Source organism: Mytilus edulis, chromosome 11, assembly GCF_963676685.1.
Source record: "Mytilus edulis chromosome 11, xbMytEdul2.2, whole genome shotgun sequence".
Lineage (NCBI taxonomy): Eukaryota > Metazoa > Mollusca > Bivalvia > Mytilida > Mytilidae > Mytilus > Mytilus edulis.
Genome location: NC_092354.1, coordinates 36,146,998 through 36,169,932, shown reverse-complemented (window position 1 = coordinate 36,169,932; position 22,935 = coordinate 36,146,998). Strand labels below are relative to the sequence as shown.

Here is a 22,935-nt window from a genome sequence, read left to right as displayed (position 1 = left end):
AGTAGCATTATGTTATATGTAGTTTTTTTAATGGGATTCTAGTCATAAAATACACAAGTCAGTATTATATTTTGTTTTATTTTTATTGATTTTGTATTGACCTTGGGGACAATCAGTTTTCTTATTGTTATATGTATTATTTTAATTGATAATTTAATAATGTTGGTGCTTAAGACCCTTAATATTATTGGTGTCTAAAAACTAAACCCCTTTTTGGTCATTTATCTTAAATGTGCATTTAAAAGTATGACTGTATGGAGGTTGTTTGTTTGTTTTTTTGTTACGTATATCTATGCATACTATTACCTACATGAGTTAGGATTTATTAAAATGTTGTTTATTTTATTTACATGCATGTGAACCAAGTTTTATATTGTTTTTTTTTTTATGAGATTTATAAGGTGCTTTATATGATATTTTTGGTGTTAAATACTGAACAGTGGAGGTTCAGTGTTAAGAGGGGGGCTGTGTAATGTTTTTGCCCTATCATAGATTTGAAATACTCATTTTTATATAGTTTTATAGTAATTGTGTTAAGCTCATTCAGTGCTAGTGAAATTTCATCAGAATTATTCTAGATTTGATATATTTAGTAGTAATTGCTATATTTAGATTGATCTCTTTGTTCTCAAGGAAACATGATAAGTTAAACCACATGTTGACCTATTAACCTAAATTGCTGGTGCAACTGAGCCCTTATTATGGTGCCCGGTTGCCCTGTAACTGCTTAGTCAGCAATTATTTGCCCTAGTAAAGTTTATATAATGGTGCCCCAGAGCCCTACTAAAATGATTACTCAGCAATAATATGCCCTAGTAGGGCATATCTTTATGTTAGTTATGTAACTGGGCATAGTATGGTATAAAAGGAAAGAGAGAGTTAGTGCGAGGGTAGAGAGAGAAATAGAGAGTCCGATTAGTGGTTGTTCGTTATATCTACTATGTTGTTGTATATACTTTACATGTGTTTTTAATACAGTATTGAAATTTATCAGCGACTTTGTGTCTTTATCTGCAATCTAGTTTATTGAGACTACACAAGGATCCCGTATTTTTCAAGGATATACTTATTGTATTCCTTGTTCTTGTAACCAGGATTTCCTTTAAGGAGGCGCTACCAGTTTTTATCCATTGGGAAATCCTGTTTCGAAGGTGCATCACTTGTATTCGTCGTCTTGTATGCTATATCACTGGCATCTCGTCGTTATACTTATCCTGGGCATACCTTAATTGTACATTTGCATTTTTCGATTCGTTACACCTTATATTAAAGCCCACGTGACACAGGGAGATTGAAAATTAAATAGTTTTGTTGTTGTTATTATTGAACATAGGAGTTAAATAGATATAGGAAGATGTGGTGTGAGTGTTAATAAAACAACTCTCCAACCAAATAAGGGACTGTGCAATATTTATCTGAGGGTGGGGCCGGTGTACAGCAAATATTTATTAAAAAAAAACTTTATGCCCCGCCAAAATTTATTTAAAAAAAAGTTCCTGCCCCGCTTCAATTAATTACAAAAAAAGTCCTTGCCCCGCTTGAAAAAAATAAAACACACATATGGAAACATGATATTTTTTAACTCAAATGCACAACATACAATAACACATGTATATCAGAGTTAATATATCAACTCAAATGCATATATTTCAATATTATAAAGATTTTATAACACATTTTAATTGTGTTTTGAAAATAATATTTTATACTGCCACTAGAATGTTTCTATACATTTTTTTTATATTCATTGATATACATGATATACTTTCCTTGGAATTATGAAATTCAACTTTAATAAGGGTTTACCCAACATTTTTACTAATTTTTATAAACTTTTGAAGAAGTATTTATTTTGAGATATTGACAAAACTATATAAATTTTAAAAAATTGTGAAATAGCCAAATCAAGTATAAAATTGAAGAGCTTGAGGACCAAAAATACCAAAAATGTATCCCAAATGAGGCTGAGGAATTATCTATGCCTGAGGAAGAAAATCCTTAATTTTTCAATGAATTCAAAATTTGCAAACTGTAAATTTATAAATTTAACTATGTCATTCATATATTGTGTCAACACATATGTGCTAACTACCAGGCTTGTGATAACTCATTTTTGATGTATTTTATAAAACAGTTTACTTATTAAAAAAAGTCATGAAATCGTGATGGAACACGAATTTGTCTATTAGATCTAGTTGTTATCACTGGGGTTATCCCTCTTTCAATGTCACTATCAGAACATGCAGAATGGTTAATAGCATCTTGTTCAGAGTCCGATTCAGCTTCAGAGACAGATCCAGCGTCAGTGTCTATTTCAGATTCAGATTCATACTGTTCCATAACAAGATCGTCATTTTCATCATCAACTAATTCCTCCTCCTCAACTACCAGATTTGATGCAATTGCTCTCTTAACTGCCTGAACCTTCTCATGCTTATATTTAAAATAGCCCAGCTGTTTATGAATTATGTATTTGTCAAGAATAGACACTGTTTGTTTATCAATATTATTATTTTCAAACATGTCTACCCAGTCATAATCTTCAAATCCTTTAGCCCCTTCATCTTGTCTCTTTTGTTGATGTTCACTTGTTCTTTTCTCTCTGTCTGATTTGAGTGTTTCCATATGCAGTATATAGTTCTTAACAATTTGTTTGGGAACTATAAACGTCTTACTGAACACCTCAATTTCATTATCATCAACACTTGAAATCTCTCCTTCGCTAAACATTTTTTTTAAGTTTGATCTAGGTTGGAAATCGTCATGTCTTCTCTGGACTCCATCGATAGAAGTTGGTGTGTCTTTGTGCTGAAGATAATGAAATTGAGGTAGCTGTTCATAATCTGGGTATGGTCTTGGCACGGGTGGCATCAATTCATTGCCAAATAGATTAGAATTTTGAGAGTTCTTGCAGAAATCACATTCCTGTCCAAGTAATCTACACTGATACTTGCGGTACTGTAGATAAAGTTCACCTTGTTCAATGTGACTGGCAATAAAGTTGAAAATTTTGTTAAAATATCCATGTCCAGGAACATTATTTTTTTCCGATTTCGATGACTCACAAAATCTTTTCAAGTACTTTCCGTTCCAGAAGAAATGGTTATCTATAAAATAAAATAAAAAGTCTTTTCTTTTTGCTGGAATACACTGTCCAGAATTATACTAATATAATTATAAACAATACAAGGTGAATGTCTGACAGAAGAAGTCAAACTTTTTAGTTTGAGGCTGAGAAACTTGGAAAGGGCATTTTTCTAGTTTTCATTGTGTTGAATACAAAAAAGTTGTTCACCATCTCTTCAAAGCTGATTATTTATTGATGGAATTTATTTTATGATGATTTCTAATAATAAAAAATATGCAAGAAGGCCCCAGCAATTGAAAAATTTATATATACTATATCTGGTCAATTTCAATGAAATATGGCTGTGACTCTAAGAAAACATAACATCAACAACATTAGGTTTGTGACAATGGTTGGCCGTTATACCACACCTTCTCATTCTAATTTAAATTTTTTTGGAAAAAATTCTTTTGAACATTCAAAGAGAATAATGTTAAACATCAATCTGTCTATTGAAATACATATAAGCCAAGGTGCTATCTTGAAGGCTGTACTAATAGTACTTTAACCTATAATTACTCACATCAACTTCATTTTGGCTTTCATTGAAAACTGTCTCATTGCAATTGGCAATCATACCACATTTTCTTATTTTTGTATAGATCACCACAGAACATCTTATTTTTAAGTTATGCTAACATTACCTGGATGTTCAGTTACATATGCATGTAAGTATCCTCCTGCTGGATCTCTGGCATCATCTATTCGTAGTCTTATTTCATTTGAAACTGCCCAAGCATTTTTTTGCATGGTTTCTGATTTTTGTGCTCTTCTTCTTTTGAGGACAATTCTTGAACCTCTTCTCTGGACATTTCCTCAAAGGGTTCAAAATAATCCCATCTGAGTGAAGACCCATCTACTAATAATGCATCTCCTGTAAAATAAGACACTATCTTCAACAAAATTTATCTAAATTGCTTGAAAATTGATTATATTATTAAAGACCCTATTGAAATGAACTTTATTTTATTTTGTTTGGTGTAAATTTTTTATCGTGTATCAAAAAATATATTCATATCTTTTATACTTTAATATAAAGACTAGTATGTATTAACTTATTCAACATTATTTAATGGTTTAATATAATCAACCCCTTAAAAATCAAATGGCTATCATGGTTTAATAGATAGATCTAACACATTGATACACATATTTGCTTTTGACAATTTTTTTTTGTATCAAACATACATATAAATTTCACTTTAGTATTAAGAATTTCAAATTAAGCATTTTTTTATCAGATACAAAAAAAAAAACCAAATTAATCATAAAGTTTGATAATTTTCACTTTTAAATGAGTTATGAACAAAAAAACATAGAAGAAATCAAGTGATTTCATTCACTTTTAAACTTTAGTTACAGTTAAACGTTTCGTATATAAAAGACTCATCAGTGACGCTCAAATCAAAATAATTGAAAGGCCAAATAAAGTAAAAATGACAAAACATTCTAACCTGTAGCACTATTGGTCCGCTCTGCTTCATTCTGTGCAGAATCTCCAGATGCCCTATGAATTCTTACTCTTCTGACCATATTTTGGATGCGACACAACTCTGCAAATCTAAATCTTACAGCTAAATTATTTACACCAACGCCTGGTCCTGCATCTGTGTATTCTGCGATCACAGGATTTACAGAGGGAAGATTAAGACTGTCTATTTTGTCTAAGAGAGTGTCACAATTACTGGTTAGTCTTTATATGATTTTCTATCTCATTAAAATGGTCAACATCATCTGTTTTCAAACATTCTGTCACTGAATTAATAGACTGAAGAACAATTTGAATAATGTTGTCTACCTCAGCTGGTTTATTCCATTCAGCTAGTGTTGATGTTATTCTCTGTTTTAAATGTGTCATCCTCATAAGACTTAAATTCATTGCCACCACTCTTAAGTGAGGTCAGATCTTCTTCATTATAACAGTCTTTGACATTAAAGATGATGTCTCTGACAATAGCATACTTTGTTCTGTCTTGTTTCGTATAAAGTATGTCAGATTTTAACTCAAAGATGTCTGGATCTTCATACCTTAATCTGATTAGATCACTTGCCCAGACACAACCAGAGATTCCAACATAAAATTTTGGACGAATAATGACATGGCTGTGGTTTGTATTCTTCACTAGCTTAAAATTCCCTGAAATAAACAATAACATCTTTATTACATTGACTTTTTTGGAATTTAAAAAATATATGCAGAGTTTTAGTATAATATACGATACATTCATCTGTATGAAACATACAGTGACATACCAGACAATTAAATACATGTTGCAAATTGTCTCCTTTGATTTATAGCACATTTAATAATTGAATGAAATCAGGAAATAAAGTGTAGAATTCATTAAGAAAGATTTATGAAACCTTCTATATCTTATTTTGTTTATAGTTTAGGCCTCTGGTTCTGGGGGGTGGACCCCCTCCCATTTGACGACGATCAATGCATTTGAATGGGGACATATATTTGGAACATGGTTTGGAACCCCACTTTTGAAAATGGCTGGTTCCACCCCTCATGGTGTAGCTTTAATACTATGCAATCAGAGTCAAGTGTGTGCTCCCTGTTGAAGTCTGCATGGCTATATATAAATGCTTAAATAAGATTTTTTTTTCATTTTATATCCACAATATTTTTAAATAAGAAATTAAATCCATCACAAAAAATTATTGCCTTATATCATAAACAGAACAGTACTACTTCAATGATATTCGGTCTTGGATTGAAAGTTGATTCATTGGCAATCATTTGTACCAAATCTTCTTATTTCTGTATAGATCACCACAGAACATGCACATACCAGTGTCATTTAATATTGAAAGAAAGATAATTACCCTCAATATTTTCTGTTTTCCATGGCATTACTCGAAATGAGCTTGGTGTTTGGTAAACCTCAGGGGTTCCAAAGTCGTGTTGTGGAAGTTTTCTTTGTTTACTTTCATCAGATACTTGCAAAATTTTTCCACATTTTGTATCTCGTAATCCAACTAAAAAATCAATGTTAAATAAAATTTAATAGAGCTATAGCTACTTATAAGAATATAAGGTATACATGTTTATGACACAAATATATATTTCACATGTAAATACAAATAAAAAAATAAAGAGGCAGTAGCAACGGTTTTCCAAAGAAAAATAGTCTATTATTTTTCAAGAATATGATGTATCTTGTATATAAATACGAGCAAAGGATATTTTTATGTGCAATATATAGCTTTATTGTTGTGAAAAAAATCATTTTTTATAAGCAGAATCCATTTTTATAATCCAAAAATCCACGCCCACCCATATGCACATAATCAAAGGATAACCTAAGACTGTGCATGCTCATATATGTGCTTCAATAGATCAACCATATAAAAGGTATATATATATATTAACATGTGGATTTATAAAACCAGAAAATTTTTAAAATATGTATCGGCTGTGACTTAATTCTTACTACACTTTTTATATGACATGACCACAAAGGGCACATTCTGTTTATAATTAATGAACCTTGGTTAAACAAACATTAGTGTTTTAATGCCTAGTTATGTTCATAAGAGTTCTAAAATTAACATGAAACACATTTTTTCATTCATATTTTTAGAATATTCATTTATAAACCTTCACCAAAAATATGATTTTCTTTGCCTCTGCCTCTTTAAATAGTATTACATGATCCTTTCAATGTCATATGTCAACATATTGTCCTGAACTTGCATGAAATTTTGCCAATGGACATTTAACAAACAACAATCAATCAATCATTATTCATCTCAATCAACCAGTTCACACATCACTGATTAAAGAATGTAACCAAAGACTTGCTTATATTTTTTTCAAACAAACTATTATATGTTACAATCGGAGAAATGAGGCAATAATTTATTTGCTTTTCTCTTTGTGGATTCATCTTAAATTACATATCCATCCAGATCACTGTTTTTATTTTTATGTGAAAAAAATGTTTTAAACATGTTAAATATTTATAAAAAAATTCTTTTCATTTTTATATAATTACCATCAGTTCCTGGTCTAACATAAGCTTTATCGTCAAATGATATTTCTATCCCAGCTGGAAAAAATATACTCCTGCTTCCAAACATGTCTGTTCTGTTTAACTTGATATGAGCCCTTTGGTGGTGTGTCAGTTCTGTTTCATGATCTTCTGTCTTGGGTGGCTTCTTTGCACAAAATAACCAATCTCCTGTAAACAAAAATTGACTATGGTATATAAAATTTTATTTTAAAATATGCTAGGCATCCTTATCAACAATCATTTGTTTTTTTCCTACTCATTTTATGATACATTATCATAAAAAAAATTGCAAGAACTGTTAGATTTTACATTTTTAGCTGGCTATCTTGCAGGTTTATATGATAGTCAAAGATGTAATGCATGTCTGCAAACAAAAAGTATAAGCCTGGTAGTACCTTTGATACATTTTGTACATATTTAGAAATTTTCTTCATTATCATATTTTCAAATATTAAATACTGTAGCTCAGCTGTATTAATGCCTAAAAAAATATAGACATTCTAAATAATAATCAAAGGTACCATGCATATATTTACATGTCCGAAGTAAGGAGGAAAGGACAAGGTATGATAAGAGGCGTTTTTTGCCCCCTTCCCAAATAAGTTTATATATACATCATTGATAGCCTTAGTATAGAAACTATTCAAAATTGATTTTTTTATGTTCCGGTGAAAGGAAGGTTGCCTAGCAACGGTTTAGATAAATAGCCAAATTATCACATATGCATTGCTTTCTCATTACACACTAGCATAATTCAAAATAGTATTGTTTGTTTTACACTAACTTGAGTTTGCAAATGAAAAGTCACTTCAATTTCAGTTTAAAAAATGCTTAGCAACAACCTAGCAACACAAATTTTGCCTAGCAACGGTTCAAAAATTTGTAATTTCGGCCATATGAGGCATACATATAGCAATATTTAAAGATTTAGCTACTGTAAATGATTTTTCTTTCATATGTATGATGTCTGAGTCATCATTATTTTTTTCAAGAAAATGAAATTGACCATAGCAACCTACAAGTTGCTAAGCAACAGCCGAAAAAGATAGAAATTAAATTGAACTACAAAAAAAAACCTTTTGATTTTTAATTGTACAAATAAGAGTAAAATCAGGTTAGATTGGTTAATACATTCAAGAATAACTAGCAGTAAGAAAGGAAAGTAAGTCAATTGTATATCACGCTGCTAAAAAGATTAATAGCAACCTAAATAGTGCTTAGCAACGGTTAAATAATGTTGTTTTTTTTGTAAACCGAAGTAGGTTTTTGGCATTATTACTATATCTTGATGATGTAAATATTAAATCATATGCTGTTACCAAAAACAGGGTTGAGATCTAAAAAAAAAAATGTTTAACCCCGCCGCATTTTTGCGCATGTCCCAGGTCAGGAGCCCCTGACCTTTGTTAGTGTTGTATGATTTTTAATTTTAGTTTCTTGTGTATAATTCGGAGTTTAGTATGACGTCAATTATTACTGAACTAGTATACATATTGTTTGGGGGCCAGCTGAAAGATACCTCAGGGTGCGGAAGTTTTTCGCAGCATTGAAGATCCATTGGTGGCCTTTGGTTGTTGTCTGCTCTATGGTCGGGTTGTTGTCTCTTTGACACATTCCCCATTTCATTCTCAATTTTAGTATTAAATAAAAGATAGCTATCAAGGGATTGTTCGATTTAACAAACAAAAAAGGATAAATACAAATCATATTGTCACATAATAATTAGTAAGTATAAACATTAACAAGCCAATAAGTAAAATAAACAAGAATGTGTCCCCAGTATAGTATACCGTGAAAATGGGGCAACATCTTAATTTAGCATTAAAATTAGAAATATCATATCATAGGGAACATGTGTACTAAATTTCAAGTTAGATGGACTTCAACTTCAACAAAAACTACCTCGACCAAAAACTTTAACATGAAGCGGGACAGATGGACGAACGGACAGACGGGTGGACGGATTAACGGACGAACGAACAGACGGACGCACAGACTAGAAAACACAATGCCCATAACTGGGGCATAAAAAAACTTTAAGTTATATAAGAAGTGGCACACTTATAATCCATAAATAATAGTTGAAGTTATGAATATAGCATTTCACATTTACATGATGATTACCGGTACATTAAAAAACGCAAATGGATTAAAACTACTATTGAAGATTCAGTATCAGATTTATACAGTATGTATAGCAAATATGCATAGCCTGTACAATGTCATTGTTTGTCACTAGAAGAATCGTACACTGTGAACTTTTTAATACTTAACACAATATCTTAAAGACTGAAATGCTGAAAACAAAGTTCAAAGTTTTCGATGAGGTCAGGGTTTAAGACGTTAAAAACTCATTAAGATATGTAGACAAAAGAGGGATGAACATCTTCAAGCTTCTCTAAAAATTCATTATTTCTACGATATATATCCTGAAATTAGCACATTGATCACCGGTGTATATAGTCTAGTCAAAATAGATGAAAAATGTGGCCAACCTCAAAAAAATTGCAACAGAATTATTTTTTGTATTTTTCAAATCTAAAAGGCTTTCTTTGTAACATACTAAAAGTCTACCAAGATATCTGAGTGGGAAAATGGATTTTTTGGGTGAAAAATAGCAAAATTTGACAAAAATAGTGAAAAACTGGGAAAAGCTTGTTAAACATTCATTTTAGATGATAATAATTTCAAATCAAAAGTTTTACAACAGGTTATACAGTGTTTATGAAATTTTATAATAAAAAAATAGTTTTTGTTTTATAAACATGAAATTTTAGGTGAAAACATCCGATTTTTGTTGGAATTTCAGATCTTCAAAGCGTGAATTGATTACCAACAGGACTGGGAAAATATAAATATTGTTATATTCTCCCTCACTACGTTCGTCCGAATATAAAGTAATTAATATTCTATGGCCTTAACAAAGAACAAACGACATAAAGTAGGTTTGCTACTCGCTATAACCTCTAATTCTATATAATACAACAATGTATGTACCACATACAAACATAACAACAATAATATCATAATTCCAATTACAAATTCACATTAAATCAACCGTGAATACACGTGTCTACTTTAGGCTATAGCGAGAGTCGATGGTCAGAAAAGTGACCGCACGGGTTTTAAGTGCGGACAAATGGTCACATGTCATGAATATTCATGAACTACTTACGTACGACGAACTAAATTTTATTTATATTCTCCCTCACTACGTTCGTCCGAATATAAAGTAATTAATATTCTATGGCCTTAACAAAGAACAAACGACATAAAGTAGGTGTGCTACTCGCTATAACCTCGAGACAAAGGGAAAAAATAGTAAATTCATAGCATAATTGAGCCGAATAATATCACCAAAATGGTTAAATATCTATAACCTGTTATATACCAAGATTTGACGAAACCGTTAGTTGCTTTTTAACAGAATCTTTGATATAACCATCTTTAGCAAAATCGGTACGCCACCTTCCATGCTCTTTGATTAAACGATCAGGAACGTCATTTCTTGCAGCAGCAGTTGCACCACCACTGCGCAAACTATGAAGACAAAAAAGTTTACAATCAAGACCGATCGCAGTTAATGTGCCCAAAAGTAATTCCCTAGCTCTAGTATAAGATAAAGGACGATTAACCTCTGCTAACTTATAAGAATTTACTGACTTAAAAAATCTAACTGAACGAAACACATATTGATTAGAATCCAAAGCCAATTTAGCTAAATTAATGTATGTCAATAACCAAACTACTGGACAAGTAGGCAAATTTGTTTTAGAAATTATAACATTATTACCCCTTCTATATACATCAGTTTTCCCAGTTTCAATATTCAAAGAAACATAAGTGTCAAAAAATTTTATGTTACACATTTTTAAATTAGCTATCTCACTGTAGCGTAAAAATCCTGCATAACCAACTAACATCATAGCACAAATTCTAACATTCGGCAAATGAGCACGATCACTACCAATTTTGTCCACTATCTTCTGTAAATGATCTGCTGTAATTGGCTCTTTTTTCAATACTGGTTTACTTAAAATTCTCTTAGCTCCTTCAATCATCATCTGAATAAGCTTGTCTTCGCACGGATTGCACACTAAATTGAAATCATGATACCACTTTATGCTATAAAAGTGAGCTAATAAAACTGACTCAGATACGGATTGCTGCACAAGGCCACTAATATAAACTGCAACGGATGATACACTTGCAGGTAACGGAATAACTTTATGTGTCATACACCATTCTTTAAATTTTTTGAAATACACATCATACTTTTTATTTGTAGAAATTGCTTTACTGCTTCTCACAATATTGAAAATGCTTTTTTCACATCCGGTAAACTGTTGATTCGAATTCGCAAACTGAGAAATTTCCCTCCATGTTGCACTGTCCTGTAATAATGAAACATAAATAAAACTAAGTACAACTGAGCTTAATGCTAAATATAAATATATCACTTTAACAGAACAATCATGCAAAGTGCATCTTAAACACCTGTACAAGGTGCATATTTCATATTTTAAAGTGCATACAGTGCATTTCTTATCTTAAATCTTTTTGTACTGTAACCGCACAATGTAATTCTCAATTAAAGTCTGCACAAGGTATATTTTTGCATTTAAACTGCACAAGGTGCTTTGTTATTTTATACCGCACAAGGTGCCTCTCAATTATAAACTGCACAAGGTGCTTCGCAATTATATATTGCACAAGGTGCTTTGCAATTACAAACTGCACAAGGTGCATCTCAATTATAAATTGCACAAGGTGCATCTCAATTATAAACTGCACAAAGTGCTTCTCAATGATATACTGCACAAGGTGCATCTCAAAAATAAACTGCACAAGGTGCATCTAAATTATATACTGCACAAGGTGCTTCTCAAATTATAACCGCACAAGGTGCATCTTAATTCTTTAAAGCTAATATACTCTGAACTAATAATGTATACATATGTAAGCGTGTGGGTACATTCCGTAGTAATTACCTATTTTGTGTACGTGTATTTTACTGTGTAGTAAAAATTTACACCCGATAGTAAAATTGTGCATTGAACCGTACAAAGGAATGTGACCTCCTACGATGAACAATCAAGTTTAAAAACAAGGACGCTACTGATGAATGGGGATTTAGCAAAAACACTGTCTCTGTCTGAACCAGATAAAAAGAAATGTTTAGGACGATCAAATTCAACAACATCTGTGATAAAATCGTTAAATTTATTTTCTGTGTTGTTCCAAACCATAGGCCAAAATAGAGCAGACTTCCATTTAGGAACTACCAATACACCTTTTGCACGACAAGTTAACATATGATTTAAAACTCGGCAAACTAAGCAGACTGGAGGCACAATCCAGTTGTTTTCTCCTGACCAGTCGAAAGCGAAAGCGTCGACTCCTGTAGTTCCTGGAACCCAAAACTTTGAATTAAACCGTGCAATTTTGTGATTTTTATCGTCTGCGAATCTGTCAAACGTAAATTTCCCCCATCTGTTATTAAACATAAGAAAAACGCTGTCGTCCACAGCCCAATCATCAAAATCAAAAATTCTACTTAAGTAATCTGCTTGTACATTTTCGGATCGAGGGATCCACTCAACCTCAATCGTAATACTATTAACTATGCAAGTTGTATAAATATTCATAGCAAGTTCATGTAAATCAGGCTTCATGCTGCCAACTCGACAAATATGCACGACATTTTGATTGTCAGTATAAATTTTTACAAGTTTTCCTGCTAACTGTGCAAACATACTTTCTAATATAAACTCGACAGATTTCAACTCTCTCCAAGTGGAGCTCTTAAGTCTTTCTTGTTCGCTAAACATATAATGAGCAATTTGTAAAACATTACCATCGACAAAACCTGCTCCAGCATACATACTGGCGTCGGAAAAAATAATACGTTCTGGAATTTTGTGTATAGGACATACCAATAAATTAGGTATAGATTTACAATTACTTTTCCAAAACTCAAGTTCGGTTTTGACTTGGGTGGAAATTTCAAAATATGAGTCCCAAGTATTTCTCTGGCAAACAGACATGCATAAATTACGTGTCATCAATTGACAAATCTGACCAAAAGCTGGGATCAAAGATATGATTTTCCCAAGAACACATGCCAAGTTTCTAGCAGTTGAACGATTATCTGAAAGAATTTTTTCAATTTTTAACTGTATTTTTTCAATTTTCTTTCTGGGAACTTCAATGACACCAGATACCAGATTCCATGAAAAACCTAACCAGTCTAATTTTTGCACTGGTGAAAAAATTGATTTCTCAAAATTTGGTAAAAACCCAGATTTCAATAAAGTATGTAAAACAGATTTGGACATGCGTACGCATCTTTCCCTACTGTCACAAGCCCATCCGTCGTCCAAATACACAATAATCGGGAAACTTTGTGATCTCCAAAAGTTAACTAATGTACGAACAACTTTAGTAAAAATATGTCCAGCTGAAGTTAGCCCAAAAGGTAAAACTGAGAAAATAAAATATCTTTCTTGTCCATCCATTACCCAGGAAAAACCTAGAAATTTCTGATGTTCTGGATGTATATTAATATGATGATAACCATGACGTAAATCGAACTTAAGCATGAAAAAACCCTTTTTTGCGTATTGCTTGGCCTCTTTTACCCCTTCAAATTTTATTTTCTGTTTTTGTACATATTTGTTAACATGTCTCAGATCTAAAACTAATCTCTCTTTCTTCGAATCACTGATGGCTACAGTTAGAGGATTTATTACATAAGGTTTATTTGAAACTTCAGTAATACAACCATTCAGTTTTAATTCTGTAATAGCTTTCAAAACAAATGAGGAATTATTAAATGCTGATCTGTTATTATTCAAATAAACTGATGGAGGTTCTTGCATAAAAGGAATAACGTAACCAAATTTTACAGTGCTTAAAACTAATTCAGAGGGTTTTAAACTATCTTCCCAAAACTGAACATGATCTTTTAATCGATTTTTTAGTCTTATTTCCATCAGTATATTCATAACTATCAAATTCTATATCATACTCAACTTTTTCATTAAGACAGGGATGGAGCACTTGTAATAGTGGCTGGTGCTGACTTGGAACTACTGAAGGCACGTGCTTTGAAGGGACAGAAACGGGCAGTGTGTCCTGGTCTTTTGCAGTAAAAGCACAGTCCGTCGTTGTACTGCTGCTGGGAGTTGTTTTGTTGACTGTAGTTGTCATTTCTGGGTCCAGATTCTTTGCTGAAGCCACGAAAAAATTCTCTAGCATTGAAACCTCCTCTGCCACCACCTCTGCTATAAGGCTTGTTAGCTGTACGTTTACGGTTAGCTCTGAAAACGGCAGTGCGTAACTTTGAAGCATCTTCAACATTGTCAGCAAGAGGATCGTCCAGATATTCGTGGACGGTATCCCACCCATGGCGATCAGCGATTTTCAGAATTTTGTTTCGCTGGTTCAAAGTGTCAAGCTCAGATTTAACAATAGACTGTAGGTCAAGAGTTTGGTCAAGTGACTCGGAAGTTAGCAAATGTTCAATTCTTCTTAATGAAGAAATACGGTCGGTGTTAAAATTAAACTGTATTTTAATCCCTTCCTGTCTGAATTCAAATGACGGAGACTGGGAAGCAATTGTAGAGGGTTGACCACTGACTAACGTGTGTGTGTTTGTATTGACAGAGCTTACTTGGTTCTTTTTAAACTCCGACAAAATCTCACTTTTCTGTCTCTGAAGTGCCTTATTTAAAGAACTGTTAAATAAGGAAACTGCATCAGCTGTAGTAAGATCACTTTCGTCGTCTTTTAAGAGTTGACTTTCGTCCATTGGCTCCACGGCAGAAATTTCTTCTTCGGACATAATACACGTGTCTACTTTAGGCTATAGCGAGAGTCGATGGTCAGAAAAGTGACCGCACGGGTTTTAAGTGCGGACAAATGGTCACATGTCATGAATATTCATGAACTACTTACGTACGACGAACTAAATTTTATGTAATAGAGGTTCATTTGATAGTTCAAAAAAGACAAAAACCTTTATTCAATCATTCCAAAACTTTACAGCAATTTTTAATAGGGTAAATGGTGATTTTGGGTAAAATATAGCAAAATCATCAAAAAATCGTTAAAAACTGGAAAAACACCAATTTGGAATTTAAACTGTTTTTAAATTACTCCAAAAATTAAAAAAATGCAAATCTTAATAGAATAATAATCAGATCAAACAAAATTCAGTGTAAAACAAATTTGTAAATAACTGATTTTGTGTAAAAAAAAAAAAAAGAAGCAAAAATTGGCCCAAAATTGACAAAACTAGAAAAAAATGACAAAATTCATATTTTTTTTTTTCAGAAATCAATAAAGATCTCAGATAACATTAATTTATATTCTTTATATGAAAAAGTGCAATGCTTAGATTCATACTATTTTAACCAACAAGAGATGTTAAGCGAAAATCATAGATTTGTTGACCATGCATAATGAGGGGTAAAAAGTATCATTGACCAAAACGAATGATTTAAAAGTAAATGACAAGATACATGGACACATTTTTTTTTTAAAGATTATTCCATAGTTTTCTGTATACAACAAATATCTTTTCATCAGTAAAGTCAAATTCAGCAATGGAACAGTATTAGAAAAACTCAAACCACAACATTCACCGCATCATACCGACCATTGTGTCTACAGACACATCCTTTGGTGTTGCAGTTTTGCTTACATTTGTATCTTACAATGTTAAAACTTTTATCAGTTGCAGGAGGAAGTTCAATCAAAATTGGACGAAGTTTTCCACGTGAAATTTACTAACCATTGTCTGAATGGTCTGTAGGATCTATGTCAACTTCTTCTTTCATCCATTTTTGGCACCGATAATACATTCGCAGACTATGAAATTGCCCTGAATCAAATGCTTCTTCTCCTGCTTTGATGATATCTGCTTTATAAAGCATTATTCATAAAACTTGACATGCGTTTTCAGATATCCTTGGTTAAGTGTTTTTAAAACATGTCTTTACTTACTTACTTAGTCCTTACTATGCCTTACGGCACATAGGACAAGGACAAGTTTCCTCCACTTTTCTCAGTTGTTTGCTTTTCTTTCCACTGTGCCCCACGTATATTATCTTTCCTTTAGATCATTTTCTATGGTGCGTCTTTATGTTCTTTGAGGTCGGCCTCTTTTTCTTTTTTCCTCTGGTGTCCATCTAAGGGCTACCATGGTCATGTCATCAGATGTTTTGCGTATAACATGAGCAAGCCACCTCCAGCAAAGTCTCCATGTCCTTGGTGCTGGTCATCTCATGTAGGTCTTTGTTGGAGATTTTGTTTGGCCAGAATATTTTCATTATTTTCCTCAGACATATGTTATAGTAGCTGGAGAGCCTGTTGATATCTTTCTCAGTCATTCTCCAGCACTCTGAGCCATATAGGAGTACAGAAAGTACACAGCTGTTATAGAGCCTGAGCTTGGTCTTATTTGAAAAGGCTGTTGTTTTCCAGATGTTGCCTCGTCTAATGAATGCGGATATATCTCTTTCTGCACCACCTTCTGTTGTTATACAACTGCCTACATAATTAAATGAATCTACTGTTTCCAGCTGTTTTCCTTCTATAAATATGATAGGATGTCTTTCTGTATTGATGTACATTAGCTTTGTCTTTTTGGCATTGATCTTAAGTCCAATCATTTTAGCTGTTTCTTCTAGCTTTTCGGTCTTCTCCTTCATGTGGTCTTTGGTATGGGATAAAAGTGCTAAACCATCAGCATAGTCTGTGTCCTGTGTTACAAAGTGTCCATCTCAGTCCATTGTTTAATACTTTCTGCTGGGGTTGTTCTCATTACCCAATCAATAGCAATTATGAACAGCACAGATGACATAACACATCCTTGTCTTACTCCTAATTTTACAAGGAAACTAGTGTCAGCTTCAGAGTTGATGGTACTTGAGAAATTTGTATAGAACTGCTTGATGAGATGCACTATCTTACCTGGTATTCCATAGTTTCTCAGAACTACCCTAAAGATTTTCCCGGTGTAAGCTGTCAAACGCTTTCTCGAAGTCCACAAAATTTACTAGTAGATTTCTCTGCCACTCATGACACTGTTCTAAGTTGTTACATAGGATCAATATGTGGTCCATGCAGCATCTACATTTTCTGAAACCAGCTTGTTCTTGTCGTAGTTTCTTATCAACAGCCTTTATAATTCTTGATATTAAAATTATGCAGGAGACCTTACTTGGAATGGATAGTAAGGTGATTCCTCTCCAAGTATTGCAGTAAGTTAAGCCTCCTGATTTTGGTATTGTTATGATGTTGCCTTCAGACCAACTGTTAGGAATAACAGCTTGCTCTCATATTTTCTGGAATACTGGGTGTACAGTATCAGCTGCTAGCACTGTATCTATCTTAAAAAGTTCTGCATTTAGTTGGTCTATGCCAGGTGACTTTTTGTTTTTCAAGCTTTTAATGGCTGCCTGTATTTCTTGTTTTGAAGGTGGATCTGTGTCTATTTCAAGGTCTGAGGGTGCCTCAGGAAATTTTTCTAGATTATCTGGTTCTTTTCTATTAAGATCCTCTTGAAAATGTTCCTTCCATCTCAAATATTGATCTCGTTCTGTTGTTTGCATATTGTTGTTTTTGTCTTTAATTGGCATATCAATTTTAGCTTTTAAATCACTTAGTTGTTTAGTTACTGTGGATTCATTTATTTTCAAGGATTGCTGAAAACTTGCAATTTCGTCGATATTTGGTTTCATGGTTTTGCCAGTCTCTGCATACAAAGCCCATTGGTATTATGCTATTCGTTGAATATTTGAATTCGTGGTGCATATGTACCCACGAAACCCACGAAATTAGTTTCCAACGAATAATAATGAATTCACAGTACTTGATAAATCTGTCCCATTCTCTGATTCACCCATTCTTCTGCCCCTGGTTAGACCTCCACAAGATTTGACACTTCTCATCAATATTTGTTCTATAGTCAAATCTGTAGAAAGACCACTCCAAAAATGGTCTGTTGTATGTAGTATTGATGAAGAAAAAAATCTATTATCCATTACTAAAAAGGAACTTTTCATGTCAAATAGTCAAAACAAACAAGCTCGTTGGTTTTCCCGTTTGAATAGTTTTACACTAGTAATTTTGGGGTCCTGTATAGCTTGTTGTTCGGTGTGAGCCAAGGCTCCGTGTTGAAGGCCGTACATTAACCTATAATGGTTTACTTTTATAAATTGTTATTTGGATGGAGAGTTGTCTCATTGGCACTCACACCATATCTTCCTATATCTTATTAACGTGCTTTGTGACAAGCTAAAAGATAATAACATTAGATGTAAGAATGTGACTGGTGATGCAGATTGTGCAAACAGCTTTGGATTGTGCTTTGTCTTTAGTAGTCATAGTAAATGGTGAAGGTACGGATCTATTTGTATTACTTATTCATCATGTTAATCAGCAGTGCAAACGGGTTATTTTTAAATATGAATAAATGACAATCAACCAAAAAAATGAAAATATGGAACATAAAACAGTCTAAAGGATTTCTTGGGGATGATGTTGCTCCTTTTGCATTCTATAACAGGTTGTGACTCATCATCTAGGCTTTTTGGAATAAGCAAAGGACTTCCATTAAGATCAAGTTTTCATGAATAAGCCGGCTTCATTAAAGCAGATATCATCAAAGCAGGAGAAGAAGTGCTCACATGTTTATATGGAGGACTTCCTCTAGAAGGACTTTACATTCTATTCTGGAGAAAATTCAAATCTATAGTAATTACTGGAAACACATTGGTTCAGGTGAAAATTTTACCACCAACATCAGATTCAGGGCAATTTCATAGTCTTCGAGTGTATTATCAGAAGAAGTTGACATAGATTCTACAGACCATGCAGACTATGGTTGGGAAATCAAACATGGAAAACTTTTTCAAATTTAATGGAACTTCCACCTGCTCCTGATAAGCTTGTTAACATTTAAATATTAGATGCAACTGTAAACAAACTGTGACACCAAATGATGTGTCTGTTGAAAAAATGGTTTCTGAAAAATATAAATTGTATTTTTTTCCAGTTTTTGACGATTTTTTGACAAATTTAGCTTTTTTCACCTAAAATCAGTTATTTTACTATTGTTTTACAATGAATTTTGTTTGATCTGATTATAATTATATTAAGATTTCCGTTTTTCTATTTTGGAGTGATTCAAAAACAGTTAAAACTCCAAATTGGTGTTTTTCCAGTTTTTAACGATTTTTGATTGATTTTACTATATTTTACCCAAAATCATCATTTACCCAATAAAGAATTGCTGTAAAGTGTATGAATGATTAAAATAAAGGTTTTTGTCTTTTTTAAAGAATAAAATGAACTTTTATTACCATTTTTTATATTTGCCTGTCTGTTTTGGTAATCAATTCACACTATGTGAATCTCAAATTCCAACAAAAATTGGATGTTTTCACCTAAAATTTCATGTTTGTAAAAAAAAACTATTTTTTTGTTATTTCATTTCATAAACACTGTATAAACTGTTGTAAAACTTTTGATTTGAAATAATTATCATCAAAAATGAATGTTTAACAAGCTTTTCCCAGTTTTTCGCTATTTGTGACAAATTTTGCTATTTTTCACCCCAAAAAAGTCATGTTCCCACTCAGATATCTTGGTAGACTTTTGGTATGTTACAAAGAAAGCCATTTTGAATCGAAAAATACCAAAACAAATTCTGTTGCAATTTTTTTGAGGTCAAATGCTATTTTGACTAGACTAATAGTATCATGTGCAATCATACCATATTTCCTTATCTTATCCAAACTGTTATGCTTTTTTTTAATGAAACAGTTGTTGGTAAGTAGTATTTTATGAAACCCCAAAACATTCGAATTTGATAAGAAACGTAGATATACTTCATTAAAGGGTCTCGGTGGCCGAGTGGTCTAAGAAGTTACTTCTGTAATCACTAGCCAGTCAACACTGATGTTGTGATTTCGATCTCCGCTCGTGCGGGTGCACTCGTTTTCAAACTTTATTTCTCCTTTCAATGTTGATCTATTTATTATTTTCATTCTTAATGTCTTCACTTGCAGGACTGAATGTCCAGCCAAAAGGTTTCAACTTTCAAGATTTACAGCCGATTTCATTGAGAGTGTAGCCAAAGGTAAAATCTTTGGTAAGCTTGCTTGTTAGCTGAACCGTGAAGTCATTATTATGCAAGGTTTACTACCCTCCTTTCGTAGCATAGTCCATCAGACAGATAGATTGGTAATCTGCTGGACTAGTATATAAAGGAGGGTAGTTAACCTGACCTAACAATGACTTTATTGTTCATCTAACAAGCAAGCTAACTAAAAATATTACCTTTGACTTTACACTCAATGAAATCGGCTGTAGTATTCACCAAGTCCAACCTTTCCGGTATTGAATAAATATTTGAAGTTACTAAAAAAATCTTATTTATTGCATTAAGGACATTAAACTGTAGTACTAGTAGTGCACGTTGTGCCTTCAATAGCAAGTGAGAGGGAAAACAAGTTCAACTACCGTTTTTGGTGAATATTCAACAACTACCGTACCCTTATTGTTTTTTAAGTAGTAAGAAATATTGACTAAGTCCAAAAATCTGACATTTTTAGAATATTTGAATAATAATACAAATCCGATGGCAATACATGCTTCAATTATGTGTACAATAAACCTATTAGGTATTAAAGCTGTATCTCAAAAACTGTAGGAGGATAACCGACTCTTTATATATATAGCTTGTACCAAAAATACCGGACAATTAAAGAAAATTTTATTAAAAAACCAAAACTCTGTAGACATACACACCTCTATTATTAATTAAAAGCTTTATAGGTCAAAAACTGAAGGAGATACATACATCTATTTTTCTGTAGATGGTTAAATAGAAAACTTCAAAGTGCAAAATATATACGTTTTGATGAAATGATTTTCTTCAGAACTGCAAAAAGAGTTTGAATATATTGAGAATTTATTATAAAATTCATTCGTAAGATTTCGTTGAATATTTGAAAATTATAATGAATAAAAATTAGTTCACCATATTTCAAGGGACACAACTCTGTATTTGGCTGCACAGTGTTAGACTATTTTGATCATTATGGGTCTAATTTCACGTACAACATATTTCTTTAAGAGAGTGACATGTCTTGATGACTGGATACGACATAAAACAATCCGTACGTGATATTCTGATCAATTATGGATCCCGGAATAATTTCTTACCCGTGCCGTTCACTTTGACGTATTATAATGACTTGTCAAAATATGTAAACAATCGGATTATTTTTCAAATTTTTAGACATGATCGCCAACGTAGACCACAATGATATTTTATTAGGTGAAAGATACATAAGAGTACAGTTGATGGTTGAAAATATCAAGATGGTCTACGTTGGCGCTGATGTCAAATTTGTCTCCGAACATGACGAAATTGTAGATTTTTTACACTTTTCGTCGTTTAGGGCTTTTCAAGGTCTCAGTTTGAACATATTTGAGTACATAACATTTAAAAATAAGGTACTACATGTACGATCAGATACTGCAGTTCATTACACAGGCGTGATGGGTTTCAACTTCAAAGTTTAAAATTTCTGAAAAAAAGGGGGGCCAGAAACAGCCCTTATCATACCTTGTCCTTTAATATTGTAGTGTTTGTAGCTTGATACTGTAGTTTACATTTGTTTTTCTGTTGTTTATAATTATAAGTTAACAGTTTAACTAATGTTCATTCATACTGTATACATGTATGACATGTCTGTTAATTTTTTTTCTGCAGCTTTGAATTTTTACCACTTATACATGTACATTTGTATGTGTTATAGTCAAATAAGTGTTTGAATTAAATATTAAAATAAAACTATTTTTTTGAAAAATATATACCTTTATGCTTTCGTCCTTCAATTGTGTTTACCTTTTTTGGTCGTGCTCTTAGCCACACAGTTCTAGCAGATTTGATAAGACGTTTTCCTCGCTTGTGAAGATTGTAGTTTGCAATTGATAACAAATCTCTGGATTTTACTCTATGATTCAAGTACAATACACTATCATGACGTCTACCATGAGCTGAACTCTTCGATTCTATTGCATTTGCAAATCTGGAATGGACAAATTTCTTTCCGGAAACGACTGAAAGAACGTCAAAAAGCAAATTGAATTTTTTTATTTAAAGATATATCAAATATTAATATGAAATTCTTTGATAAAACGTACGTACTATAAAAAATCTAGCCACGCACATTTGTAAAAAAAAAGTATTCCCGATATGATGGACCGGATTTAAGAACCTTTACCGGTATCGACAATATTTTTAGAATACGACTGGGTTCCTTCACCCGAATTTTCGTAATGGAATCAGTTTATTATTAATAAAAATGTCAATAGACAGAAGAGGGCAACTTCGAGGTTCATGTCAACTTTGTGACTGTCGAATATGAACTGCCAGTAGAAGGGCACAATTGTTCATATTGCGGTGATCCACCCGCAAGACATCAACTTATTGAACCAGAAATTGAGACAGAATCAAATAATAATGCAGAGAAATGTACAGGTATGTACGAAAATCAAAAGGAAAACAGACTGAACATTTAAATATTTTGCTAAATATATGAATAGGGGATAGTATCCTGTCTACAAAGGTGCACGCATTTTCAGTACATGGTACCAAGGCTGTCCAGTTTTCATAAGTATAGCAATGCAATTCAATTGTACATGCTGTCAGATATAAAATTTTCTTGGCAGATGAGAGAAAAGTTTCGCACTCCATATCCCTAT

The 22,935-nt window shown here is 32.6% G+C and overlaps 2 protein-coding genes across 2 annotated transcripts; both read right to left on the bottom strand.

The window, feature by feature from the left end:
- Nucleotides 1–1,401: 1,401 nt before the first annotated feature.
- LOC139495524 (uncharacterized) lies at nt 1,402–3,881 on the bottom strand. Its single transcript, XM_071283781.1, has 2 exons — nt 3,772–3,881; nt 1,402–3,107 (listed from the first exon to the last, which is right to left on the bottom strand). The coding sequence occupies exons 1-2, from the start codon at nt 3,875–3,877 to the stop codon at nt 2,143–2,145; spliced, it is 1,071 nt and encodes a 356-aa protein (XP_071139882.1). The 5' UTR covers nt 3,878–3,881; the 3' UTR covers nt 1,402–2,142.
- A 6,162-nt stretch (nt 3,882–10,043) lies between these two features.
- LOC139495523 (integrase/recombinase xerD homolog) lies at nt 10,044–14,820 on the bottom strand. Its single transcript, XM_071283779.1, has 2 exons — nt 14,185–14,820; nt 10,044–11,543 (listed from the first exon to the last, which is right to left on the bottom strand). Exons 1-2 carry the CDS (start codon nt 14,557–14,559, stop codon nt 10,533–10,535), a joined length of 1,386 nt encoding a protein of 461 aa, XP_071139880.1. The 5' UTR covers nt 14,560–14,820; the 3' UTR covers nt 10,044–10,532.
- Between the last annotated feature and the right edge of the window lie 8,115 nt (nt 14,821–22,935).

Coding starts and splice junctions, on each gene's coding strand:
- LOC139495524 (XM_071283781.1), bottom strand. CDS start 3,877: ATGCAAAAAAATGCTTGGGCAGTTTCAAATGAAATAAGACTACGAATA. Junction 3,108..3,771: donor ATATGTAACTGAACATCCAG/GTAATGTTAGCA, acceptor TTTATTTTATAG/ATAACCATTTCTTCTGGAAC.
- LOC139495523 (XM_071283779.1), bottom strand. CDS start 14,559: ATGGGTGGGATACCGTCCACGAATATCTGGACGATCCTCTTGCTGACA. Junction 11,544..14,184: donor ATCCCTGTCTTAATGAAAAA/GTTGAGTATGAT, acceptor TCATTATTACAG/GACAGTGCAACATGGAGGGA.